The 26,125-nt window shown below is 37.8% G+C and overlaps 6 protein-coding genes across 9 annotated transcripts in view; all 6 read left to right on the forward strand.

The window, feature by feature from the left end:
- The window catches only part of LOC124320546, a 467,022-nt gene that overhangs the window by 144,616 nt on the left and 296,281 nt on the right, over nt 1-26,125 (forward strand). The gene's annotated exons all lie outside the window — the stretch shown is intronic.
- On the forward strand, nt 220-2,141 carry LOC124320561. The gene is made up of 3 exons (XM_046783393.1): nt 220-280; nt 484-693; nt 1,439-2,141. Exons 1-3 carry the CDS (start codon nt 260-262, stop codon nt 1,826-1,828), a joined length of 621 nt encoding a protein of 206 aa, XP_046639349.1. The 5' UTR covers nt 220-259; the 3' UTR covers nt 1,829-2,141.
- LOC124322441 (venom carboxylesterase-6-like) lies at nt 2,333-5,186 on the forward strand. Its single transcript, XM_046784279.1, has 10 exons — nt 2,333-2,636; nt 2,967-3,135; nt 3,255-3,324; nt 3,498-3,613; nt 3,697-3,884; nt 3,957-4,119; nt 4,194-4,375; nt 4,465-4,618; nt 4,752-4,878; nt 4,943-5,186. The coding sequence occupies exons 1-10, from the start codon at nt 2,418-2,420 to the stop codon at nt 5,097-5,099; spliced, it is 1,545 nt and encodes a 514-aa protein (XP_046640235.1). The 5' UTR covers nt 2,333-2,417; the 3' UTR covers nt 5,100-5,186.
- On the forward strand, nt 6,473-11,676 carry LOC124320539 (venom carboxylesterase-6-like). 2 transcript variants are annotated; one of them, XM_046783360.1, is made up of 11 exons: nt 6,473-6,765; nt 8,732-8,869; nt 8,940-9,114; nt 9,441-9,528; nt 9,779-9,894; nt 9,979-10,178; nt 10,265-10,427; nt 10,505-10,680; nt 10,767-10,920; nt 11,027-11,153; nt 11,220-11,676. In XM_046783360.1, exons 1-11 carry the CDS (start codon nt 6,541-6,543, stop codon nt 11,374-11,376), a joined length of 1,719 nt encoding a protein of 572 aa, XP_046639316.1. In that variant the 5' UTR covers nt 6,473-6,540; the 3' UTR covers nt 11,377-11,676. The 2 variants fall into 2 exon arrangements, with proteins under 2 accessions (XP_046639316.1, XP_046639317.1); XM_046783361.1 differs by having other exon boundaries at nt 9,441-9,510; nt 11,220-11,675.
- Nucleotides 6,909-8,507, forward strand: LOC124320564. Of its 2 annotated transcripts, none has more exons than XM_046783397.1 (5): nt 6,909-7,251; nt 7,337-7,521; nt 7,587-7,792; nt 7,852-7,972; nt 8,203-8,507. In XM_046783397.1, the coding sequence occupies exons 2-5, from the start codon at nt 7,439-7,441 to the stop codon at nt 8,270-8,272; spliced, it is 480 nt and encodes a 159-aa protein (XP_046639353.1). In that variant the 5' UTR covers nt 6,909-7,251; nt 7,337-7,438; the 3' UTR covers nt 8,273-8,507. The 2 variants fall into 2 exon arrangements, with proteins under 2 accessions (XP_046639353.1, XP_046639354.1); XM_046783398.1 differs by having other exon boundaries at nt 6,912-7,251; nt 7,852-7,962; nt 8,037-8,507.
- On the forward strand, nt 11,759-15,245 carry LOC124320542 (venom carboxylesterase-6-like). Its single transcript, XM_046783368.1, has 11 exons — nt 11,759-12,026; nt 12,742-12,888; nt 12,991-13,150; nt 13,216-13,285; nt 13,369-13,484; nt 13,635-13,834; nt 13,919-14,081; nt 14,159-14,334; nt 14,413-14,566; nt 14,646-14,772; nt 14,867-15,245. Exons 1-11 carry the CDS (start codon nt 11,823-11,825, stop codon nt 15,051-15,053), a joined length of 1,704 nt encoding a protein of 567 aa, XP_046639324.1. The 5' UTR covers nt 11,759-11,822; the 3' UTR covers nt 15,054-15,245.

Consider the following 26,125-nt stretch of genomic DNA (forward strand, 5'->3'; position numbering starts at 1 on the left):
AACCACACTTTACCGTAAATCCATCCATCCATCCATTGTGTCAATCATGAAAATATTATTTGAGGTCTCCTATAATATGTATGCACAATGCAGCCGAGAAGTATACTGTACATTGTTTTATTCACTGAGAAGCTCTCTTGAATTCAGAGCTATGTGATGGGCTCCTGTCCATATATAAATATATGAGAGTGGTAGTTTTTCTTACAGTGCATTGCAGTGTCTGAATTCGGAGCGTCATCACGTGCAGCACTATTCAGACATGAATATTCAATACATTTCGGTAAGTTATGCTGGAAATATTGGTTTATTTGCACAGTATGGAAAGGATTATCCGCGATTTTTATACATATAAAAATTTAGTCTAGATATAGATTTTAAAAATTAAATATATAGTTTTTTATTCTTATAATATAGGCCTATGTATAGCTTCGTGCACTCTATGTATGTGTATATTAGTTAAATATTCTGGATATAATTGAAAAGGTTTTCATTTGCGTTGCCGGCTGGACAAGGGTGGTGCTACCTGTAAAGTCGAATGCTATATTAGCTATACCAGCAACAGGACAAATCAATAACTTCCAATACGTCAATATCCCAGCCGAGCATCAGTACGAATTTGCTTTCAATCGTGGCAGTCCCGAACATCAGATTTCGCGCCACCAGCTAGTCAAAGACGGCAACTTCCTAGCCAAGGTAGGCCTAATTATGAAACCACGAAAAAGTTTAACTTTAAATATTATGTCTTATCTTATTACTTATTCAATATTCATAATAGCTTTCCCTACTAACACGGCCCATCCTCTTTATGTAAGATGTAGATAAATATGGGATGGATAGATCCAGGTCGCAATTGTGGGGCGGTAGTATAGCGTAGGTATAAATTTATTCGGATCTAGGATGGGATCAAATAAAGAATATTCATCGTAGATCCACCAGCGTATATTCATTAACATACTGATTGTACATCAAAGTAATATACTCGGGGGTATGATTTTGTTGTGATACCATTTGGTACATACACAGAATGTGCATCACAGTATAACCATATTAGGTACACAGTGGACGAAAAAGCTAAAAAATATCTCAATTTCCATTACTCCCAAACGTTTGTTCCTAAATTGTACGAACAGTTGGTCAAATGGTTAGAGAGGTGAGCTACGGAATTGAAGGTCAGTAGTTCAAGTCTCGGGGTAGACTTTTATCTTTTAATTTCTGACAGAAATCATATCCAAAGATGGATGTTATTTAAGGATACTGTGTATACACAAACCGGTATATTCAAGGGACATACAAATGGTACATGCGGGGAAGGGGAAATAAGGATAAACATGAAGCATTCCATGGATATGCTGTTTGTATCTCCCTTATCCTTGGGAGTACGCTTCAGTCATATCCATGGTACATCGCTGTGTTAGTAGGGTTTCGTATATTATATCAGATCAAGTGGAGCGACACTCACGAAGGTATGGGTAGCAGCTATTTTGATTATAACCATGGCAATCGGGAAAGCATCACTATTAGGGCCAATTATTACGAGCCCATCGCTCATCAGCATCAATACCAACCCGAGTACTACAAATCAGAAGAAACGGCCAGCAACAGCGAATTGGAGCCAGATTATGCAGATTTCGACGATAGAAACGATGAAGTTCAAACTGATGAGCCCGAGTTATTTGATTCCATCAGCAAGCCACCACCATCAGCTGTTGTTGCCTCTGCTTTGGTTCAGCAGCTGCCAAAGAAGAATATTGAAACGCTTTTCCGGCTGCCCACTCTCTCCATCGCCCAACATCTACTTAACGTCTACTCCTTAGTAGAGCCTCAATAACCATCATACACAGCACGGGGCGTATATTTTTCTGATTTTTACGCGCCCTGAATGATCTCAAGAAATAACGATAGCATTGCACCTTGGAGTTGTTATCTATACAATACGGTTTTTTCATCTAATTTTTATAAATCTATTTGAGGCGTTACAACAGCCGTTATTAAACTTAAGGACTTTACGTAATTTGCATACTTTTTTCTGCAATTTCAACCCTTACTGCTTACGGCAGCGTATATAACTGCTCGCTGCTAAAACAGAAAAAAAATGATGAATATTGTCTAAGGATTTGATCTTGTTATTATTTTATTTTTGATCCCATCAATCATTTGTTTAATTGTTTTGCTTATTATTTCCAAGAATAAACACACCCAAAAAAAACAGCGATCTAATAGCTTGATTCAAAGTTCAACACATAGAAAAACGATAGTAAAACTGGTTTGTGCTAGAATAACGTGTTATGCAGTTCATGCACACCTCGCTTATTTGTTGTAGGCTATATATATATGTTGTGTTCGCCGCGTAAAGATATTCCGCGTAACATTTCCCGACCAGCGAGATTCATCACTCTGCTGCAAAGCCCTACTATCAAATGGAACGCTTTGTCAGTATCTCCTTGATCTTAATTAACTGTTGCTGCTTGATTGCGCCATGCCAAGCGGTATTATTAATTCAGCTGCGACCAATGGTGAACATCCCCAAACTTGGTCTACTCCTCGGATCACAGACAAAATCGTCAGCTGGTAAGGGAATTTACGCTTTCAGAGGCATTCCTTATGCCCAGTCGCCGGTCGGAGAGCTGCGTTTCAAGGTAGGCATTAAAAAATATTAGTCTTATGTACCTTATATACAGCAGTATTATAAAGAAAACATTGATATCCATGAATGAAAAGGATCCCATTCCTGTCAAACCACATGGGCCGGAGTGTTGAACGCCATCCACGAAGGCTCTCCTTGCGTTCAGCTCGATAGCATTTTATTCAAGATGATTGGAAATGAAGATTGTCTGGTGCTGAATGTCTACACACCAGCAATCGTAAGAAATGAGAATTTTATAAAATCTATAGAAATTCAAAAATTGGCAAGTTCATAAGTGATCGAGTCAAATAATACAAGTTTGAATTTATTTATTATATTACAGGTTACGTCAACTGATGTTGTTTCTTTGCCGGTCATGGTGTGGATTCACGGAGGAGGTTTTACAGTAGGCAATGGAAATTCCGGATCTGTCTCGGATTTATATGGTCCTGGCTACATACTCAATCGTGATGTCGTCTTGGTCACCCTCAATTACCGTTTAGGGGCTTTTGGTAAATGTCAGTAGCACTGAGTGCATGATTCTGTTTCTTATATAAGGGGCGCGATCCTATATATTTATCACAGATGTATATTTTATATTATAGCTATAATATAGACGTTATACGAACAGGTTTCTTGAGCACAGAAGATACTGAAGCCCCAGGGAACTATGGACTTCTCGACCAGTCCTTAGCTCTGAGGTACGTAAAATACGTATAGGCTATTAACGAATAGTTTTCAAATTTGGCGCTAAAACCTTCTCCCTTAAGATAATAAAATCCCATAAATTTATTTACCTTGGCGCAAAATTAACTATAAATAAAAAATAATAGCAGGAAAAAACTTCCAGTTATTGATTTAAATTTTTTGAAAGGTGGGTGAGAGATAACATCCGTTATTTTGGTGGTAATCCTGATTCGGTTACTATTTTTGGGCAAAGCGCCGGTGGCGCCAGTGTAGAGTTCCAAATGCTCTCACCCCATTCTAAAGGTATTATTTTCACTTTCCTAAATTGATTCAAAACATTCTGAAAATCTAAAATTTCTTTTGTTTTTTAAATATTTTCGCTACAGGGTTGTTCCATAGAGCAATAGCCCAATCCGGGTCCACCAGATGCCCATGGGCGCTGCAGAAAACTGTGGGAGAATACACCCACAGCCTGGCAAGCAATTTGAATTGCCCAACTTCAGACTCTCGGCAATTGCTTCAATGTCTAAGAAGGAGAAGTGCCAGACAAATTACAATGGATAGGAAGAAATACGTAATGCGATTTGTATGTATCAATCTTGTTTTAACGATTATTGCGCGCGCTGACATCAGATTAAACATTTAGGCTTTATGTTTGTGGCCGGTTGCATTTGGACCACGAGTCGATAAGGAACGGACCTCTCCGTTTCTTCCTGATGACCCGGAGAAACTCATAACTCTTGGACAATTCAACAATGTGCCGTTAATCGCTGGACTAACTGAAAGCGAAGGAGGATTATTTGGTGCAAGTAAAAATATCTGTGGGCTGAAATTTATTGCCACATTTTCTTTTGCAAGACTTGATTTTAATTTCTCGTTTAAGCATTGGCATCATTCCCTGGATTCAATCTGAAGGCGTATAAAACAGATCAGATCAAAAGTATTCGTTACACCTTGGGCATGGAGAAATGCGAGGACGGATATGAAATAGCACAGAAAGCATATCATGAGTATTTTATCAGCAACAATAAGAGAAGTTGCAAAATTCCTACCCAGTATGCAGAGGTAAAAAGTCAGTGATTGCACTTTATAACTATCACGTTTTATATTTACATTCTTTCAAATATTCCTATTCAAAATGAAATGCTGTGTAGTTAACGTCGGATTTTGGTTTCTTCAAACCCGTCGACGAATCTGTGAAATTATGGAGCAAATACAGTGCCCATCCAATCTACTACTATCGCTACGGATATCGACACAAACTAGGCTTAGCTAATTTGTTGGAATTGCCTTTTAAGATCGACTTTGGTACGTCATCTATATGAAATAGTGTGGTGTGAAACAACGAGTTCAAATGACGAATTAAAACGGCAAAAATCTGAAACATATGTCCTTTTAATAAATTATTTTACGTTATTATTATTACATTGTATTTTTAAAGGTGTTGTTCATACCGATGAATTATTGCTGGTGTTTACAAGCATAGGATCGCCCTTAGCAAAGCATCCGCGCGACATCAAAGTGTCCATCATGTTGGTGGATCTGTGGACGTCATTCGCAACCGATGGGTAATTTTCTTGATAGTTTTAAGACTTCGGAATCATTTTTTTTTCAATCTTGAAAACGTCGTAGAGTACCGAAGAGCAATCTCGTTCCGGGCAATTGGCTCCCGACCACGGAAAAACAGACCCGCTATCTCCAAATCAACGCCCAAAGTCCTAAACTAGTTAATGATTCGATGCCCTTTGAATCGCAACTCGCCTTCTGGTATGATTTATTAGATTCGTAATCTTTGCATAGGCTACTAAAAGAGGATTGCACGTACCCTTAAACCACCTTAAACGAGGGGAGAGATATAATTGTTATGTTAGTTTTATTAATTATATTATGGCCGAACATATTGTGAATTTTAAACTTGGTTCTTATCATTTTTCAAAAAGTATAAACCAAGTATAAACCAAAAAAAAAATGCAACCATACGAATTGAAACAATTTCCTTATATCAAGATGAATACCAGCAGAATAAATTTTATTTCTGCTCCATATTATTCAATCAGCATGGTTCGTTATTCATTCCGACAACAACCGCACCAAAAGCGAGCTATGGCGCGATGCAAAAAATGTAATGGCATAATAAACTTGTTTGTAATATTATAACGTGTTATAGGTTCAATCATCAGCAGCACTCCTCACATGATAACGGTACTATAAAACACATATATTCCGCGTATATAACCTTTCCCAACCATTGAAAATTTGCACCAGCACTTTGCTGCAAAGCTCCACTATTAAATGGAACGCGCTTGATCATGCAGCTTCTTCCTGATTTTAATTAACTTTTATTATTGCTGTTTGATATAGCTGTATGCCAAGCGAAAATGTACAAGTGCGCGCGTATTCGCCCAGATAAATGGGTCAATTCAATATTATGAAATGTGAAAACGTCATTTTATTTTATTGATTAACTAAGGCATAATTTCATCAGGTCAAGTAGAGCAATACTCACGAAGGCGCTGTGGGTGATGGCAGCTATTTTGATTATAAAACCATGGGGAAATATGGTGCTGGTAGCAATATATAGTACATTAAAACCAAGCGTATTATTACGATCCTACTCAGTAACAGTACAAATCAGAAGAAACCGCCAACAGCGAATTGGAGCCAGATTATGCAGATTTCGACGATAAAAACAAAAACGATGAAGTTCAAACTGAACCCGAGTTTTGTCTGTTTCCAAGCCATCAACAGCGCTATCCCAAACCGTCTTTTGATTCGGCTGCTGCAGAAAAATATCTAAACACTTTATTAAAAATGCGTTATGTACTTTTTGGACGACAGTACTTTTTGAATTTGTAAAAAGGACCGCAGCATTATTTCAACCATCTGTCCATCACAACGTCTAACTTTTTTCTAGCTATACAACAGAAAAAAATCAAATAAATATCTATTAGCCTAAGGTCTTGATCTTGTTATTTCTTTTGATCCATCGTCGGCGAGAATATAAAAACACAGCAAAACAAGCGAGCCAACTATACTTATATAAGATGCCAAAAAAATGAAGGCATCAACCGGTTTGTGAAATTAAGGTGTTTATTGGAATCATCCAGTCCTATACGTGTCACATAACGGTATTATTCTATGTAGGATATACTCCGCGTATATCATTTCTCGGCCACAAGTGAAATTCATCCCTTGGTGATAGGAAGCTCCACATCAGCTGGCGCTGTCAAATGGAACGCTTATTATTCCGTGTGTGCTTGATCTTGATCCACTGTTGTTGCTGCTGTTTGATGTCATCACTGTGCCAAGCGATAAGACAAGAGCGACCTATCGTGAACCTCCCCAGTCTTGGCCAACTTCGTGGTTTTGTGGCAGTGACGACGACCGGTCGGAAGTTTCACGCTTTCAGAGGCATTCCTTATGCCCTACCGCCAGTTGGAGAGTTACGTTTCAGGGTAGGCAGCAGCAGTTATTCATTTTATTCCCTGAATTCACCTGACGTAGGGGAGAACGGGGCAGTTAGGGTAGTGTGTATGTTGGCACTATCGATATTGAGATATGTTTTAATAACATTTAAGTGTCAGAAAAATTCATGCTTATGCATTTCGAAAATCTCCATCGTTTAAAAAAAAAATCATTAAAAAAGTCCGAAGGGTTCAGTAATAAATGAAACAACAATTTTGGCGCCTTAAAATCGTGTCATCAGCTTTGACAGATTTTTTCAATTTACGGGTTTCAGAAATAGAATAAAACTTTCAACCAATAATATTCTTGAAGGAAATTCTTTCCTCTTTCAATCTGATTTTTTAGTTTATTATTTCTCCTTAGAGGAGTTACTGAAAAATCAATTTGATTAACGACACCTATTCTTGAGGCAAACTGGCCTGACAACGTTGGGGCAGTTTGCGGGTATAACTTCTATGTCGTCTAATGTCAAAATGGTGAGTGTAAAAATTCTGTCAATTTTTGTTAAATGTAACATGGTTAGGCATTATATTAGAAAAACTGAACGTTGTATGTATCCAGATGGTTACATTTTGAAAGCTGTCACGAAAGTTGTTGCTGAGAATCAAAAAGTGTGTGATGTTTCCAAAGCAACCTCCATCCCAAAAAGATCTCTTCTGAGATATGTTAAAAATTTATTGGCTTTTGGAATTAAAGATGAAGCTGAAGCAACTACAATCATTTGGGGTCACCAAAAACCTCATAAGGTAATTCCACTTATAATTTTTACTGTATATGTGTTGCAATGTTAACTCTTTCTTGTTCGCTCTAGGTTTTCAAAAGCAAACAAGAAAGCAACCTTAGCAATTACGTCAAAAGGGCTAGTGACATTAATCATGGAATCACTACCACAGAGTCACAGACATGAGAAGATTGGCTTATCAGTACGCTACCCAAGAAAAATGTATTGTCCCTCCCCGTCTGCCTTGCAGTATCTACCACAGGGAAGTCCATTCCACCACTCTTTGTCTTTCCACGGTAATATTTTTTCAACTCAAATATGGTCTTTTGCTAACAAATTTGTCTGTTTATTTCAGAGTTCATTTTCAGGAATATTTCCTCAATGGTGCCCCTCTTGGTTCTGTTGGATCAGCCAATAAGTCTGGCTGGATATGTCAGACAAAGATTTCGATTTGTTCATCATCGAGGTAGACCTATTGCTTGTATTAGAAATCTACCCTTTTCATTATTTCTGATCTTATTGTATATTCAATCTATCTAGACCAACAACACCAGCATACATCACGTCTGGGTTTAGAGTGGCTGGGCTAGTCCCATTTTATATATTTATCTTCGATGGTGACGTCGACTTTGCTTCATCTTTCGTCACGGATCGTCCTTTTAGGCCTTATTCATCACCAGTCCCATCTTCATAGAAACCCAGCATCCAACGATAACATCGTCCAAGAAGGCCAAACTCCCGTTCCAGAGAACCACATCACGGCCAATTGTTCTTAGTTATTTTAATGATCTTGATGTCGTGGCCATCTAAATTTGTGGTTTTTAAATAACTCATGTATTGTTATCATTCCACCAAGAATATACTTTTGAATCTTAACTTTCTTTATTTATTTATTCGTTTATCTGATGTACCGTCCCTTGGACTGTTAGTCCATAAGAATAACATGGGCTTTTATGCCCCCATACATGGAGCGAAGTGCCCCTTCAACGGGGCATCTCGTCTTTTAATTTTGACGTTTTCAAATTTACTTTTTGACCTAATAAAGGGGAGTTTCTGTTAATTAAAAATTCGAGGCATATAGCTCATTCTCCCCTCTTTCTTTTAAGATAATCGGGAGTTTCGAAAAATTATTTTTAAAAGTATGGTGGCCAAAAAACAAAAAATCGCGTCAACTAGTACAACTCTCCCCTATAAACCTCTTGTGATCAAATCTTTTAAATTTTTGGTTAATTAAGGACCCCATTCCAGTGAAACCATGGACGGGAGTGTTAAACGCCAACCAAGAAGGCTCTCCTTGCGTTCAGATCGATTGCATACTGTTCAAAATTATGGGAAATGAAGATTGTCTGAAGCTGAATGTCTTTACACCAGTCGTAAGAAACGGGGAAAGCTCAGAATCAATGAATAATATGTACTAAAAGTGCCAATTATTGAATTGATGAGGTAACGTCAACTGATACTGCTTCATTGCCGGTCATGGTGTGGATTCACGGAGGAGGTTTCACAATGGGCAGTGGGAATTCCGGCGGATACGATGGAAATGCTGGCCCTGCCCCTGGCTACATACTCAATCAAGATGTCGTCTTGGTCACCCTCAATTACCGTCTAGGGGCTTTTGGTAATCAATGCAACTCTGAAGAGAGCGATTCTGTGTCTTCTAGCATGATATGTATATGTTTATTAAAGTTAGACGTTATAGATGTTATACCATTGAAAAAGAAGTAGTCGAGCAAAAAATCGTGTGCAAGTCAAGATCCTTTGTTCGACAACAGTCGAACAAGGCCTTTTTGTCGAACAAAGGATCTTGACTGTACAGGTTGTCAAGCGTAATAACAATCGAGGTTCTGCTATCGGCCGCTGTGGTGCGCATCGGCGTAAACTGCGCACGACTTTTTGGCATGTCTACTACTTTTTCATTGGTATAACATCTATATATGCAAACAGGTTTCTTGAGCACAGAAGATACTGAAGCCCCAGGGAACTATGGACTTCTCGACCAGTCCTTAGGTCTGAAGTACGTAGAAATTAACCGGTATTATAGCTATACTCTTGACCTTATTTATTATCTATAGCGACGTATCCTAGATTTGCTCATATCGCATTTGAATATGTAACGGTCTGACTGGGTTTTCAAATATTGGTGCTATAGCACATTTTCCTCTATATTTTGTAAGAGAAGCTCTGAAATTTCACTTGACACTAAATTAATTCGAAATTAATCAAATTATGAATATAGCATAGGAAAACACTTCTAATAGTAATTGATTTAAATTTTTTGAAAGGTGGGTGAGAGATAACATCCGTTATTTTGGAGGTAATCCTGATTCGGTTACTATTTTTGGGCAAAGCGCCGGTGGCGCCAGTGTAGAGTTCCAAATGCTGTCACCCCATTCAAAAGGTTTTATTTTCACTTTCCTAAATTTATTCAAAACATTCTGAAAATCTAAAATTTCTTTTGTTTTTTAAATATTTTTCGCTACAGGGTTGTTCCATAGAGCAATAGCCCAATCCGGGTCCACCAGATGCCCATGGGCGCTGCAGAAAACTGTGGGAGAATACACCAACAGCTTGGCAAGCAATTTGAATTGCCCAACTTCAGACTCTCGGCAATTGCTTCAATGTCTAAGAAGGAGAAGTGCAAGACAAATTATAATGGATAGGAAAAAAAACGTGATGCGGTTTGTATGTATTAATTTTATTTAAGCATAAATTATTCATCGCACTGCTTATGCACGTGCAACATAAAAAAAGGATTACATAAACATCAGGCTCTATGCGTGTACCCGGTTGCATTTGGACCGCGAGTCGATAAGGAACGGACCTCTCCGTTTCTTCCAGATGACCCGGAGAAACTCATAACTCTTGGACAATTCAACAATGTGCCGTTAATCGCTGGACTAACTGAAAGCGAAGGAGGATTATTTGGTGCAAGTAAAAAAAATCTTTGGGCTGAAATTATTGCAACATTTTCTTCCGCCAGACTTATTGAATTTAATTTCTCATTCAAGCTTTGGCATCATTTCCTGGATTCAATCTAAAGGCGTATAAAAGAGATCAGATCAAAAGTATTCGTTACACCTTGGGCATGGAGAAACGCATTGATGGATATGAAATAGCACAGAAAGCATATCATGAGTATTTTAACAATACGAGAAGTTGGCAAATTGCTATCAAATACGGAGAGGTTAAAAGACGGTGCATTATCATAGTCTAGGCTTATTATCAAACATCCTTTCAAATATTTCCATTTTAAATTGTATGCATGTATAGTTAACGTCGGATTTTGGTTTCTTCAAACCCATCGACGAGTCTGTGAAATTATGGAGCAAACACAGTGCCCATCCAATCTACTACTATCGCTACGGATACAGACACAAACTAGGCTATGGTGACTTGTTGCAATTGCCGTTTAAGTTCGACTTTGGTACGTATTATTTTTAACACACTTTATTGTATGTAGCCTTAATACATATGCTTAAGGACTTATATTCAAAAAACAAAATAAATAGAGAATATTTTGCAACATTAAGGTGTTGTTCATGGAGACGAATTATTGCTGTTGTTCACGAGCACAGGCTTGCCTTTAGCAAAGCATCCGCACGACATCAAAGTGTCCAACATGTTGGTGGATCTGTGGACGTCATTCGCAACCGATGGGTAATTTTCGTGATAGTTTTTAAAACTTGGGAATCATTTATTTTTTAAATCTTGAAAATATCGTAGAGTACCGAAGAGCAATCTCGTTCCGGGGAATTGGCTCCCGACCACGGAAAAACAGACCCTCTATCTCCAAATCAACGCCCATAGTCCTAAACTAGTTAATGATTCGATGCCCTTTGAATCGCAACTCGCCTTTTGGTATGATTTATTAGATTCGTAATCTTTGCATCGTCAACTATAAAAAAAAGGACCGCATTCATAATTTATTTATCCTCAAATGTAATGATGAGAGATGGTTAGATAAAAATAATATACAAGATATTAAACAACTTCGCGAATAAAGACAATTAACTTCCTCATTGAGACACAAGGACCGAAATAAGAAGGATATATTGAATCAATCACGTACAATTGAGTTGTCAGTTATAGCAACTGCTCAAGCTATATATAGAATGGAATATGCTTGTGTAGCAGTCTTTATTTATACCCTCGACCATTCAAAAATAAAAACCGATCTCTGCTTTGGCTTTGGCTTGTTAGAACATAGCGGGCTGTAGCTAGTTCCTTATCTATTGGCGAAACATTCTAAATAGCAGCGTCGTAGTACCTTCAGAAAACAGTCACACATTTGGTGGGACACACATATAGTCTAAACACCGTCTGGAAATGAAATCCTGTGGCATTCTGAGTTTGCTGTCTGTCTGCTCTGTGATTTTACAATGTCAAGCGGACGATCAGGAACCCACGGTGAATATTCCAGCCCTTGGTGGACTTCGTGGATCTCAAATGGTGTCGTTCTCCGGTCGGAAGTTTGACGCTTTCAGAGGCATTCCCTACGCCGAGCCACCCGTTGGGAACCTGCGCTTCAGGGTATATGTTTAAAATTGTCGAATCATCGCGTTGAATTTAAAATTGGCTACAAAATTCACGCAGTATTAAAGAATACAGAATTATCCCAGTCTAACTCAAATAGACAGTACACATACAGGATCTAGTAGCCAAGTTATTGGTTAAAATTCACGCCAAGGTTCACATGCAATTTTTATTGATGTTGGTGCGCGCTATTCAGCGTGCAGTCTGAATTTTTGTCATGGAAGTATATTCAAGGTCAGATACATAAAAAAAATGCCCCAAGGAATCATGTAATTCAATAGAATTGTTTCTTTCCCATCTCCTATACAGTATACCTTTGCCTTATAAAAAAAGAAAACGTGAATTTACAACTTAATGCAAGGTAATTAATTTACCACAATTTTATAGCACCCTGACAGTGTACCCACAGCTTATCACGGCTTATCAGTCAAACAGTTCACTTGTTATCGTTCATCAAAAAAAGGACAATGAGATGAAAGTTATGTTTTGAATACAAATAATCAAAGTTAACGAATATCCCTTGGTTGCTGTTCACATCAAATTTCTTAATCAAAATCCTGGATCAAAAGACAACAGCCATGTCAATCAAATGAATAAATAACATTACGGAAACTTTATATCATTATATCAGGCTAATACTACCTTTACTTGTTCTTTATTCGGAATATATAAATCTTTTTCAAACTTTATTTATCGTATATTTTTAATATAGGAGCCACTCCCAGCTAAACCTTGGACAGGACGTGTGTTGGATGCAACTAATAAGGAAGGACCCACGTGTCTTCAAAATGACTTGCTCTCCAAGGTTGTCACCATTGGACAAGAAGATTGCCTGGTGCTAAATGTCTACACTCCTAACGTAAATAATTAATGCTGGGAGATACTATATATAAACTGATTTTCAAAAACCCAATATCGAGTCATTGTAACGGGGATATTCTTACCTATTTCTGATGCATAGATTAACCCAATTGAAAAAGCCTTGCCGGTCATGGTCTGGATCCACGGCGGAGGTTTTACTACGGGCAGCGGAAATTTCGAAACGGATTTTTATGGTCCTGGTTACATTCTCGATCGAGACGTCGTCCTTGTGACCTTCAATTACCGTTTAGGACTTTTTGGTAAATCAATCCACTCCAATAATAAATCAATCAATTTCACCAAAAATAAAAAAATAAAAAATCAGGTTTCTTGAGTACTGAAGACAAGGAAGCCCCTGGAAATTATGCGCTCATGGATCAGTCGCTGGCAATTAAGTATCAAATCAGATTTTTCAATTCTAATTTCATTTTTCAATTCCAAAATTTTTATTTGTGGAATTATACTACTTATTGTTCAGGTGGGTGAAAGAACACATCGCCAATTTTGGAGGCAATCCAGACTCGATTACCATTTTTGGAGAAAGCGCTGGCAGCGCCAGCGTAGAGTTCCAAATACTGTCCCCACATTCCAAAGGCAAGATAATTGAAAACTTATTTTATGATCTAATATGAAATTTTGTAGTAATGTAATGTACAATTTTCCCCATCCATTACATAATAGGCCTATAATCATCCATATAACACTAATTGAATGCTAGAATTTTATTGATTTTGATATGTATAGGATTATTCCATCGCGCTATTGCCCAATCTGGAGCCACCGGCTGTCCTTGGGCATTACACAGAAGTGTTGGAGAATATACTCGCCTTCTGGCCGAAGATTTGAATTGCCCAACATCAAACTCTCGGGAGTTGCTTGCTTGTCTGAGAAATACGGACGCTAAACAAATTATGGAATCCAGAAAAAAAATGACGATTCCAATCGTAATAAAAATAAGAATTACATTTTACATTGATGTACTAATGCGCATAGCAAAACTAAAATGTATTCATTTTTTAAAATTAAAGTCATTTGGGTTGTACCCCGTCGCTTTCGGACCCCGCGTCGACTCTGAGCGAGAGTTCCCATTCATTCCGGACGATCCGAAAAACTTGATGTCAAGCAAACAATTCAATCACGTGCCAATTATTGCTGGTCTGACTAAAGATGAAGGGGGTATTTTTGCTTCAAGTATAGCAATTTTATTTATTAGTTTCGTCTAGTATAGGCTCAAAAATAATTGTGATCGTTGATCAAATGTCAATAAGGTCTGGCTGGCCCTTACAGCGAAAATTTGGAACTGCTGAAAAAAGATCCCGTTGATGCCGTGCTTTACGCAATCGGCATGGAAAAGCACAAGAACGGACTGGAAATTGCTCAGAAGGCGCACGATCACTATTTCGTCAGCAAGGAAAATAACGACATGGTGACGCAATACGGAGAGGTCTCAAATATTATATAACAAATTCTTACGTGTTACTAATTTTCCCAAATTTTCCTAATTTAAAAATAAAAATGAAAGTTGACGTCTGACATCGGTTTCTTCAAATGCGTCGACGACTCCGTTAAATTACTGCGCCAGTACAGCGACCAGCCCGTTTACTACTACCACTACGCTCACAAGGGCCAGAATAACCTTGCTAAAATTTTCAATGCGCCTCCGGAGTTGGATTTTGGTGAATTGAATCGCATATTAAAATAACTGTGTCCAGTCTGATGATGAGCTGACAATTAATTTTTTACATTATTGTTCAGGTGTTGCCCACGGCGATGAGCTCTTGTTGATGTTCACCAGCAATTTGAACCCACCAATGACCGATGCCATTGACATTAAAGCCTCGAAAATGCTGCTCGATTTGTGGACTTCGTTTGCATCGAACGGGTATTATATAATATAACATTTGATTCTTTTCAATGATTTTAATTGATCTGTAATTGGGTCTGGTGTTTCATTATTTGTTGGCTTCAACATTTAGAGTACCGCAAAGTGAGGAAATTATGGGCCATTGGCTTCCGACGACTCACCAACAGCCCCGCTACCTGCAAATGGACTTGGAGAGTCCATCTCTAATCAACGGCGAGATGCCGTTTCATTCTAAACTCGACTTTTGGCGCTCTTTATTGGGTCCCTACTCTGAGGCCCCAGTCAAAGAAGAATTGTAATCAATTCCGAGGGTAGCTGATGGTCGTCTCAATGCACGAAAATTTGATTGCCTTTATAGCATTATTATCAAATTATCAAATTATTATCCCATATATACTAGACTAATCGAATGTAGAGACTAGAGAATTTTACTGATTGTTATGATTTTTTGTGCCATTGTTACGTCAAATACAGGGGAGAGTTGTACTATAGTCGCCTCACTTTAAAAAAAAAATTATAGTTGGCTTAATTTCAAGAAAAATGAGAGTGCAACTGAAATGCACAAGGATTTAATTATATAGCCGCTTAAAATGCTGTCCCTATCTTCCAGCTAAACCAGGGTAACTATTGTCAAACAACTCACTTTTTTATGAGTATAGGCAAAGGGCCATTGAGACATCGAAATGAAAGTCCTGGTTTTGAAAACAAAACATGCACGTTTTCCCGTTGCTCGCGATTACACAACCAGAGATTTCGTTTTGTCCGTGCTCGCGCATAGTTTGATAAACAGTGTTAACTATGATGAGAAGAAAATCAAAATTCATTCAATAATTTGTATTTTATTTTTCGATTATCGTGAAATAATAATATAACTAAATTATGTTAGTATCTTGTAGTGCGAATGGAATAATAATAAATATCAACCAACTGTTTGAGATTTTTATTTTTGCCAGAAACTTTAGAGAGATCGTGTGAGAGTTGAGAGTGCCATGCTGAATGTGCTGCTTTTTCTGTTTACCTGGCCTGAGATCTTGTATTTTTTTTTTTAATTTTTATATAGGACATCATGTCATTGAGATCTTGTATGAATGTCCAAAAAAGAGATTGGAATCTGAGATTTAACAACTTCCAAATTTCCCGCGGTATCGTTAGGATGTTTATGATCGATCCATAAATATCGATTGTTAAAGTCAGCTGTATCTTGTTTACAAATTATTTTTATTTCGGCAGGTGGACGGTGTCTGCAAACACGAAAGTTAAAAGAAAAAATTTGAAATCTTTGTACTTTGTTGCTGTTTTAGTTTCCAGATTACAACCGGCATTAGTTTCCAATTTGATATGAATATCACTCCCTTACAAAAACCTTATAAGATCGTCAGCCAAGATGGAAGAACTAAAAAAGGGAGGTATCACTGCAGATTCGACCCCTCGACTTTACTTATGAATTTACTAATAAAAAAACTAATAAATTTACTAATATAAGTACTTAAAAAATTACCAATAAATTTTTTACTAATATGTCATACTAATAAAATTACTAATAAGTTTAGTACTACTAAGAATGAAATATCCACCCATACGGGACCGATGATTAAAACATGGGGTTTTGGGTGGGTAAGTAACTAAAAAAAGGAAAAAAAACAAGGTAAGATGAAAATAACTAGTAATAAGCAAGTAAAAAGTATCTGAGTGTAGTAAAATTTAAGTGAAATATAAGAAAAAAAGGAGCTTAGCTAAAAACAGCTAGTAAAACGCAAGTAACAAGTGGCGTAAGTGTAGTAAAAATCAATTAAGTATTAAGTGAATAAGCAAAAAAGGAGATGGTAGTAGTCTAATAAATTAGAAGGGGGCGTTTTCGACTATCAGGCATTTCACTCACGATTACACGTCTTGAGCTCTTGACACACGTCTTGTAATTGTAATCCAGGGAAAACTAGTTTTTAAACACGATTTGTACTGCACAATATCGAAACAAAAAATTATATTTTAAGAGAATTGAGATAAGGTACTTCTCTCTCCACTTGCAAAATGCAACTGACGTTAGAGCAGACGAAATTTGCAGCATTGCCGGATAAATATATACAGACTGGCAAAAAAAATACATTCTCACTTGGCAACGTTGCCTATGCAGCGCGGGCTCCGCTCTTTAGCCGCGAGGATCTCCAGCACTCCTCTCGCGGCCGCGGGAGTGCCCCTCCGGGGCCCCCACTCCCGCGGGCTCGAGTCACGCTGGAGGTATCCTCGCTGCATCCGCTCCGCAGCCGCTTGCATCGGCAAAGTTAGAGGGTATTTATTGTGGGTAAATTTGCTTAGTGAGAACAAAACATATAAATTTGGACTCATCTGCTGAGAACATTCTAAAATACAAGCTACAGAGCGAGATGTATACTACTGTCATATGCCTCTTAGTTTGGCAACGTACAAATACAAAAATATCATAAAAGCGGTAATGAATCTTTGTTAATGAACTGAGAATGATAGTTTATAGTTTTATAAGTTTAGTAACTATACTAAAAAGTAAATATTAGTATAAGTAAATATAAGTTAAGTAAATATAAGTTAAGTAACTCTACTGATAAGTAATCGATTAGTGAAAAAAGCTAGTTCTGTTAAGTAATCGATTAGTAAAAAAAAGCTAGTTCAGTTGAGGGGTCGGATCTGCAGTCGATCCAAAAGGGATAACAGCAGGTAGTCTCGACGAACTGACTGGTAGAGGTAACTGTTTTGTTCAACATTTAGCAGAAATCAGTTTGAATGAAAAACATTTTTTTTTTTGTTTTTAGTGAAACAACTTTTTAACTTTGGCCCTGAAGTTCCTATAACAGTCTTTGAGGAAGATGGTACCGAAATCACTAGCAATGAATATATGCTAATTCTTGAAAAATTTACAGTACTTGTGATATTCAGAGATAGGAACTTGGTCACGATTGAGGAATGCTACTAATCCAGAACTGATAAATAAGTCTTATTCCCTTATAAATTTTCTAAAAGAATTTGTTCACAGACCTGAAGTAATGAAGCTACTTAGTCCAGCTGAACTAAATGTGGTGACTTCTTTCACTAATGAGCACAAACTACCAGGTATCTCTTAGTTATATATTTTTTCCTTAATGTATACACATTCAATGTTAGTTCATTCTTCAAAATACGACAACTTTTTAACTAAATATAATGTACATTATATGTTGCAAATGTTGAAATTGAGAACCCTTATGCTATAACAAATTGAAGTAAAAATTGTGAAAATTTTCCCAGGTAGTGAAGATCAACACAATATCCATGAAGAGCTGATGTTGAGTCTTGAGTGAAGATGTGCCTTCTTCTACTGAACATAATCAGCAAGAAAAAGGTATATACAGATTAAAAAGTTTGTAATTTTGCGTCCGCAGTTTAGCCCTCTACAGTTAAATAAAAAATTTCTTCTCTAAATCCTAGTCCATTTTTTGGAAGTTCAAAGATCAATCGCCTTGATGAGTGAAATTGATTATTGCGTCAGTCAATTCCACCCGACGCTACCGTTTCTTGTCTGCGGTTTCAATCGAGTTTTTCTACTAAATGCTGAAGACGTGTCTGTCCCGTTTTCCGAGTGGAAAGAAGAGAAATTTCATTTGATGGGCAGGGATAGGGACTGAAAATAATAACCACTCTTGAATGGAACGTGAGTTTCATTTTTATGCCACTAAAGAAGAGAGTCGAAATGATTGATTTTGATAGCACTTTAAGACAAATTTTATATTCAATTTTAACCTTAATTTCTTTTCTAGTTTGACGGAAGTCAATTGGCCGCTGGCTGTAAAGATAATACTCTAATCGTATGGAGCAGTTTTCCAACCGGTGACGTTCTCCTAAACACGAATTGCGACTTCAAATGGGTCTATAGTATCGCCTGGAACCCCGTTAAGCCAAATATTTTTGCTACTCTCGATAAAGTAATTTGAATTTTCTGTATTGATTTGTGTTTTCGTGTCTTCAATTTTAATCTCTTTTCTCATTCAGGGTTCGAAAAAAGTTTTCTTTTGGAACTCAACCACTCACGACGGAAAATCGAACGTGTTTTACGCGTCCCGAAATGAGAAGAGGATCTCACAAGTGGAGTGGACATCTGAAAATCAAATTGCTATCGGTTTCATGAATGGCATCATTGAAATTTGGGAAATCGACGAAAATGAATCCAAGTTCCAGCTGTTTCAGATAATTAAACGGAGAGTGGTGAGTAAATAATTCTATCTAGGTGAAATTAATTTGTGTCTTAATTTGGTTATTTTTCCTTGTTGAAGGGTGCATTATTTGGACTCGAATGGAGTAATATTACAAAGTATTTAGCTTCTTCCTCAAGTGGGAAAGAAGGATGGATTACGGTAATTTTTCATTCTTATTTAAACCTATCGTTCCTTGAAAAAAAATTAATTTAAAGTTTATGTTGTTTTAAACACAGATTTGGTCACTGAGCAGCAGCAGCAAAAGCAACACGTCAAAAAGACCTGTTTATTTCCAGAAATTTGAACACGGTTTTTCTAGTTTGGCTTGGTTTCCGCCTTTCCGGCTAGGAATACGGTCAATGGCGGAATCGACTCGTCAAGGGAAATGCAAGAGAACTTCACTTTTGCTTGGTATGTCTTTATCTATAAAAATTTCAGTCCTGTCAAAGCATGAACCGTTCAATAAGACCGTATTGCGAGTTTTTAGTTTTGGAAATAATTGCATGATGAAGAATGCATGATTTATTTTTCCAGTGGATGTTTAGAATCTTTGGAAAAGGACGAAACAAAAATGCTGAGAAATCCAAGGGGGCGTTCGAGTTCAGTATTTTGTCTCTCGTTTGCAGCTGGTGGAATTTACCTCGTCTCGTTGGAGATTGGCTGGTTACCATGATTGAAGCCGAAGTCTAGTGGCAGTTTTGGGACGCCGTCCATGGAAAGAATAATTCTTCCTCTACCAATTTCATGGCACTATTCTCACGTAAGAGTGCGTCTTCTAAAAATGTAACGATTAAACTGAAACCTTTTCGGATATTTTACCATTTCCTAAATTCAAGCAGTGTCTTTAACATCGGCTGCGTTGAATGGGTGTGGGTGACCGCCAAGTTTTGTAGTCAAAAGGCATCGTCAGTTAGTTAGGTTCCGCGACGAGAAAGAGATGCCGATTTAATAAGGTCAGTTGCCTTTTTTCCCTATTCGTGATCGACCTTTTTGGTTTGTTGTTTGTTGGTGGCTACTTGTGGACCACCGTTTTCAATAACGCTGCCTGCCTATTTGCTCCTCGAGTTATGCGACATTTATTCGAGTTGAGCCTTTTTTGAAAACTTTAATCGGCAGGGAGCAAATACAAAATAAAAATAAAGAAACTACAAATCAAATTGAACACTACTTTGTTGGTTGTCGAAAAGTTGAAATACAGATACCGGACGGGAGTTAGTCCCGAGACACCCGTAAGGCAGTCAAGAAGCTTGCGCATCTATACCATTCTACCTCCGCTGCTCCTGGTATCCACTGATAGTGAGAAAAAGATAACACTGGGCAGTGAAACTTTATTTGCAGATGGCCAGCAAACGTAACAAAACTAGTATTGCCTCATCTTTTACTAATAATCAGCCTCATCTATGTGATGAACTTTTAGAATCCATTTAACTTAACTAATAAATTAAACTAAACAATCTATTTATTTAAGACTTCTTGAGCTGCGATATATAACTTATTTTTCACGGTCTTTAAATTTTTTAAATTTCATCTTTCTCCTAGGCGAGGAGTCACGGACCTCCTCTTCTACAACACTTTTGAACTGTGCGTTCCCTAAAAAACGCTTTGTTGGTGAAAACGGACAACAGCATCAAAGTGGGAATTATTCCTGTGAGCTTTTTCTTGCATCTTTTCTGACTGAACAGGAGAGTCCCTTGTCAATTTTGCCTTTTTCTATTTAAGTAAGGTTGCGTAGTAGCGTTTCGTCACCTCCACTTTGTCTTCTCATTTGCATCAGTCGTATTCGAATTGATTGTGATTTTCTCTTTGTGAGGGCCGTTACGATTTTTGATAAGGTGAACCGCGCGTATTTCTAATAGTTGTTGCAGTTGCTGATCTAATGTCAGGCCAATAGTAGCGGTTACGTAATTTTCTGACACTTGAATGAATTATACGGACCATGTCTTTAAACGAACCACGTAGGCATCTACTAACGAACAAAGTCCAATCTTTTTAAATGGGGCCCGTGTTACATTGTGGGCCGATTATTTCAGGTATAAAACCGTCCATTTTGTCAGACCCGCCTCATTCAGTCTTCTCACACAGACTGACGTTTAAAAAGTGAACAAGGCTTCCGGCATTCTCATCGCTCTTTTCGGTAAGTTATTTGTATTGTTTTTTAAATTATTATTTTTAGTTTAAACTTGTTTTAATTGTGATTTTCTGTCGACCGTCAGCTGTTTTGGGCGGCACTTTTGCTGCTTGCGTCCCGGGCTACTCTCAAATCGGAGACAAATTCTACACGGTATGAAACGGTACATTTTTATTTTTCAGCGAGAAAATTATGAATTCAATTTTTTTAAAATTAATTGAACAGGTGCCTGGCTTGCGCTCGCCCCAACGATTTAACTATTGGAGCTCCAACGAATTGTGCAGCGTCGCCAAAGGCAATCTTTTCCACGTCCATTACCCAATGGGAGGATCTCAACACCTTCCTGATTGGACTCGGTAGGTCACATCATTATTTACATTTTATCATCACTGTTTTGTTATTCATATCTTTATATTGAACAATCAGGTTACTACGACACCTACTGGACCGGAGTTGCTGCCGAGGGACACCCCGGTCTGTGGGTTGTTCGGTCGACTGGATTCGAGTTGATCCCGGAAGCTGTTGAATTCAAAGCAGGATCTCCCAGCAACTCGGCTGCCAACTTGTGCTTGGCCATCGAATACCAGGCCGATCTTGGACGCTACCAGTGGGTCGACTACCCCTGCAGCGATGAATACGTCATCGTTTGCGAATATAGAACTTGCAATTAAAAATGTTTAAAATAATTTATTGATAACGTGGCCTCTCCTTTTGTACACGACTGTTTCTTATAGAACGAATGTCCAAGGTCAATAAAAATAATTCCAATCGAATTCGACAACAGATTCACTTAACATATCTCTTAGAGATATTTAAAAGTTACGATTTTAATTAATTGTCGTTAATTGTCAAATAATTGATTTATAAGTAATAACGAATTACAAATTCCGTCTGCTGTTTGAAATTGCTTGTTTAGCCGATCAACTTTTATTTGAAGAGTCGTTTTTTTAAGGTGACTTCGTTGTTCGACTACCTTTGGTACTTTGCCTCGTATGAAAATATGAAGTTGAAATTCTAGAGAGATAACATTACAACCATACAGGTTACAATAATAATATATGTTTCATGACAAACTGATCTGTGATTATCGATATGTACATTTTATTTTAACATCTTGCAGTGTTATTCTAAATTCAGTGGTGTTTAAAGCAAAATATTATGGCAAAATTTGAATGAGTCAAGAAATTATTTGAATTTTGGCTCCGATTTCGGGAGAATCAATCGATTGTAAATAATCGATCGATAGGAAAATAAGTGCTTTTCTATGTCAATTGTCAACTCATTTTTCAAATTATTCAAGTGGCCACACGTTGAGTCGTTGACGTTACTCGATTATCTCTCGATCGGAGATAAGTCTGAATAATGAATATTATTAGTGCATTAAGGAACTTTCGTCATTTGCCTACAGGTATCTGGGGTTGGCTATTATTGCACATTCCTCTTAAGTTGATTGCTTCACCTGTTCACAGGAGGATATGGATACTTGATTTGGCACCCTTGATTTTACTTAGTTGCCCCAGCTGATCAAAAGTATATTCCTCACTACATTGAAGAGACCTATGCTGTGTTACTATTTTTAAAGAAACACTACACCAAGTGACTCACTTGAAGTGAGTATTTTCTTATGACACTAATTATAACTCAATGCAAGAAAACAAGTTTTGTGTTGTTAAAGACAAATCCAACAAAAATGAAAACAAAAAAATCTGATGGCACGTAAAATATTAAAGTAATAACTTATAACATACTAATTTTCAAAATATGCTTGTGAAGGTAATCCATTTCTTTTTGGTCTCTCTATAATCGTTTGCATGGATGATGCAAAATTTACCTGACGTCTGCTGTCATTCTTCATCAACAAGTAGTGAGTGTAAATTTAAATACCCCTACTTTAATTTGAACTCTATGCTGTAGAAAAAACAGTGGAGTCAAGATGTTGAGTATGCAAGTTCATTTTCCAAAAACGATATTCATTGAGCGTGTACTCTCGATAATGTAGCTTCGTGGTCGTAACATTTCGACTTATTTTTAGTCTTAAACCCCTCTCTTACCTGTGTGTTTTTCATCGTGTCAACAACAAAACGTAACTTAATAAGGTCGTCTACTACCCCGGAGTTAGTCGTTTACTAGTCAGTTAAAATCCGCGTGAGTCCAATTCGCACCCTGTTCAGTTCATCTTTTCACCTTATATTCGATTACATGTTTCATATTTTCCAATATAAGTGTTGGAAGAATGGAAAAATCGATGAGTACAGTTCTCAATGATTTATTCAGACGAACAATGTGAATAAATCAATGTGAAGTATTTAAAAAATCAAATTTCGAAGCTGGTGTCGAAAGTAAAGTTTGTTTGTTAATTTTCTTCTGTGTCCTCTTGCTCCATTATTGAAGAGACAAATACTGTTGGAAATAATTCCATAATCTGTTCGGCTTTTCTGGCCAGTTCAGATTTCATGTTTTCGACAACTTTCTTGTAAAATCGCTCCCCGTCGACGTCGAAATGATCGGTTGTCAATGCAGATGGCTTCTGCAGTTTAGAGAAATCCTCCTCCAGATTCGATAGAAATCGCTTTAGGCACTCCACTGTCACGTGAACCATTTTTATTTTCAGTGCAAAATTTTCCAGATGTTTAAATACGATGGGCATCAGTTGATTAGGTTCCATTGTTGCTTCCCGTAATACGATTTGTTTCACTTCGGAAACCCAATTTTCGCCTTTTTCAAACCAATCTGTTTTAAGTTTTTCCATTTTCTCTTTGACCAAACGTTTAATATCTTCATGGTTGTGAGATTGCCAAACCTTAATGAGCGTTTCCTTCATTTGTGCCATGTTGCTGTCGACAATTTTGTTGATTTTCTCGACGAGATGACTACCAAAAAGTCTGTAATTATCGTGGAGTATGTTGCCAGTTGTTGCGACAACTTTGACCAACTGATTTTCTGTCAGATTCTGTTCTTGTACGTTAAAGCTACTGGGAGGAGAAGGCGTTTGATTTATGGATTTCCTGGATTTGAATAATTTCCAAAGAGTGCTCATCTTTTCAAAGAGAGCTGGGTTCCCCACGAGATTCATGAGACTTTGACGACGGTAGTCGGTCCACGTCGATTTATTGCGTAACAAAAGATTCTCGATACCATTGAGCAAAAAGGCTGTACCTCCCGTAACAAGAAAATTGACGCCAAACATGCTCGGTACATCGAATAGTGCTTTGTCAAGAAAATATCCACCAACCATTAGGCCACCTCCGACTACAGTGCTGATCAACGCCTGGCTGATAGCCTTTTTCGACCATTTGTTTTCGTAGATGATGTGATGGTTAAATCCTACCAGACCGAAGATGTAGAGTTCGGCCGAGATGTTGTCCATGCCTTTCTTTGTGCGGATTTCACGTTCAATGAAGTCGAGAGAGAAATCGTCGGGAGATTTTGTAGGAACGTAGAGAGCTTGGCGACTTCTCAGATAGTTCAGAAGACAATCACTTTCCTCCTTGTCTAATTTTTTGCGTTCCTTGTCTAATTTTTTGCGTTCCTCCTTGCTAATTATTTCGATCGCCCGTTTCTCCTTGTTAAGTTCATCGGTAATATTCTTGATCGATTGTTTTAGATCGATAAATGTCATGTCGTCTTTCACTCGAGCTCCGGCGATGACGTGGGTTGCCATCAAATCGGCCAACATGTTACGGTGGGGATTCAGTGGTAACAGTTCGATAGCTTTGAGTAACTCAGGATCTTCTTTTGAATTTAACCATTGTCTTATGACGATTTCTACTGCAAATTTCCTACCCAACAGACCCATGACGGCGTCTTCATAAACGGGACATTGTGGATAGCGGAACTCCTGGCCATTGTACTCTGGGTCGAGATATCCTTGTCGATCAGTTATTTTCTGAATTTGTAATTCATCCAAAATTCCTTTACGCTCATCTGGGTCGATATGGATGCCTCTTAAGTCTTCTTCGTCCAGCACTAGGGCTTCAAATTCTTTTTTTTCATTAACCTTTCTGAGTTCGATCAGGTTCAGGCTCCCCCTTTTGTTGAGCTCGAATGTTTTCTTCCTGCGGTGATACTCTTGATAGTTATTTTCCTTTATAATACTTTTGACGTACTTTTCCCGAAACACAATTTTCTTTCTCATGTCTTGCCGTCTGTCCGCTGTGTAAGGCATTGGTCTAAAGAAAACGTAATCTTTGGATGCAAAGTCGATTGTCAACTTCTCTTTTCGATTGAGCTTAGGTTCAATGTCGCACTCTGAATCGTCCATGATTACAAAATCGATTGCATCTTCCAAAACTCTTTTGTTGACCATGTTCTTCCAAAAAGATTTCCTGGTACAAGAGATTTTTATTTTTGTTTTTATTTCCTTCTCTATCTCCTTTTCATTCATCAGTGGATTTACAGTTTTAAAAGCCGATTCCAGATTTTCTCCCAGCGACGCTGGTTTGTCAACGAAGTGGATGTTGGCTACATGCTGGATAGCAGTTTTTTTATTCGGAACAGTTTCTTCATCGTTCAACTTTGGCTGGATGATGCAATCGGCTTTCAGTTTTACATAAACTGTGTCCACTTTTTGACCATCGATCCCGGCTTGTTCCAGATCAGAAGCGGAGCAGTAATGACTTCCCAGCAGGGTCCTGATGGAATTGATGTAATGGCCTAATAGATTAGCAATGTTGATTTTTTGTTGCTGGTAGGCATCAATAGCGCAAAAAGAATTTCTTTGACTGAGATTTTGGTTGATTTTTCGATAAAAAGACATTTGCATGCGAATGTGCTCGTTCAAAATAGTTTCGCTGCTTCTCAACATCTTTGTTATACGGGTCTGTTTATTTTCCCCTTTCTTTTCTTTGATGATGATGAATGCGAGATAATAGGGAGCGACAGGATAGAAGAAGGAGTCGTTTGATTGAACCAGTTTTTCTAAAAAGCTGGTGGAATCCTTCCTTGCTTTCTCTTTTTTTGTTTTTTTTCTTCCCCACTTTTTTTGTGCTAAATGTTTGGCCAGAGCAACAGAACGGCCAGGTAACATCCAGTCAATTTCGCATGG

This window comes from Daphnia pulicaria, chromosome 1 (genome assembly GCF_021234035.1).
Source record: "Daphnia pulicaria isolate SC F1-1A chromosome 1, SC_F0-13Bv2, whole genome shotgun sequence".
In the NCBI taxonomy this organism is placed as follows: Eukaryota; Metazoa; Arthropoda; class Branchiopoda; order Diplostraca; family Daphniidae; genus Daphnia; species Daphnia pulicaria.

Coding starts and splice junctions, on each gene's coding strand:
- LOC124320561 (XM_046783393.1), top strand. CDS start 260: ATGAATATTCAATACATTTCG. Junction 281..483: donor TGAATATTCAATACATTTCG/GTAAGTTATGCT, acceptor ATAATTGAAAAG/GTTTTCATTTGCGTTGCCGG. Junction 694..1,438: donor ACGGCAACTTCCTAGCCAAG/GTAGGCCTAATT, acceptor ATATTATATCAG/ATCAAGTGGAGCGACACTCA.
- LOC124322441 (XM_046784279.1), top strand. CDS start 2,418: ATGGAACGCTTTGTCAGTATCTCCTTGATCTTAATTAACTGTTGCTGC. Junction 3,325..3,497: donor GACCAGTCCTTAGCTCTGAG/GTACGTAAAATA, acceptor ATTTTTTGAAAG/GTGGGTGAGAGATAACATCC. Junction 3,614..3,696: donor GCTCTCACCCCATTCTAAAG/GTATTATTTTCA, acceptor TTTTCGCTACAG/GGTTGTTCCATAGAGCAATA.
- LOC124320539 (XM_046783360.1), top strand. CDS start 6,541: ATGGAACGCTTATTATTCCGTGTGTGCTTGATCTTGATCCACTGTTGT. Junction 8,870..8,939: donor TGAATGTCTTTACACCAGTC/GTAAGAAACGGG, acceptor TGAATTGATGAG/GTAACGTCAACTGATACTGC. Junction 10,921..11,026: donor GCCGTTTAAGTTCGACTTTG/GTACGTATTATT, acceptor TGCAACATTAAG/GTGTTGTTCATGGAGACGAA.
- LOC124320564 (XM_046783397.1), top strand. CDS start 7,439: ATGTTAAAAATTTATTGGCTTTTGGAATTAAAGATGAAGCTGAAGCAA. Junction 7,522..7,586: donor GTCACCAAAAACCTCATAAG/GTAATTCCACTT, acceptor TGTTCGCTCTAG/GTTTTCAAAAGCAAACAAGA. Junction 7,973..8,202: donor CATCATCGAGGTAGACCTAT/TGCTTGTATTAG, acceptor AAACCCAGCATC/CAACGATAACATCGTCCAAG.
- LOC124320542 (XM_046783368.1), top strand. CDS start 11,823: ATGAAATCCTGTGGCATTCTGAGTTTGCTGTCTGTCTGCTCTGTGATT. Junction 13,835..13,918: donor AAAAAATGACGATTCCAATC/GTAATAAAAATA, acceptor TTAAAATTAAAG/TCATTTGGGTTGTACCCCGT. Junction 14,335..14,412: donor TGGTGACGCAATACGGAGAG/GTCTCAAATATT, acceptor TAAAAATGAAAG/TTGACGTCTGACATCGGTTT.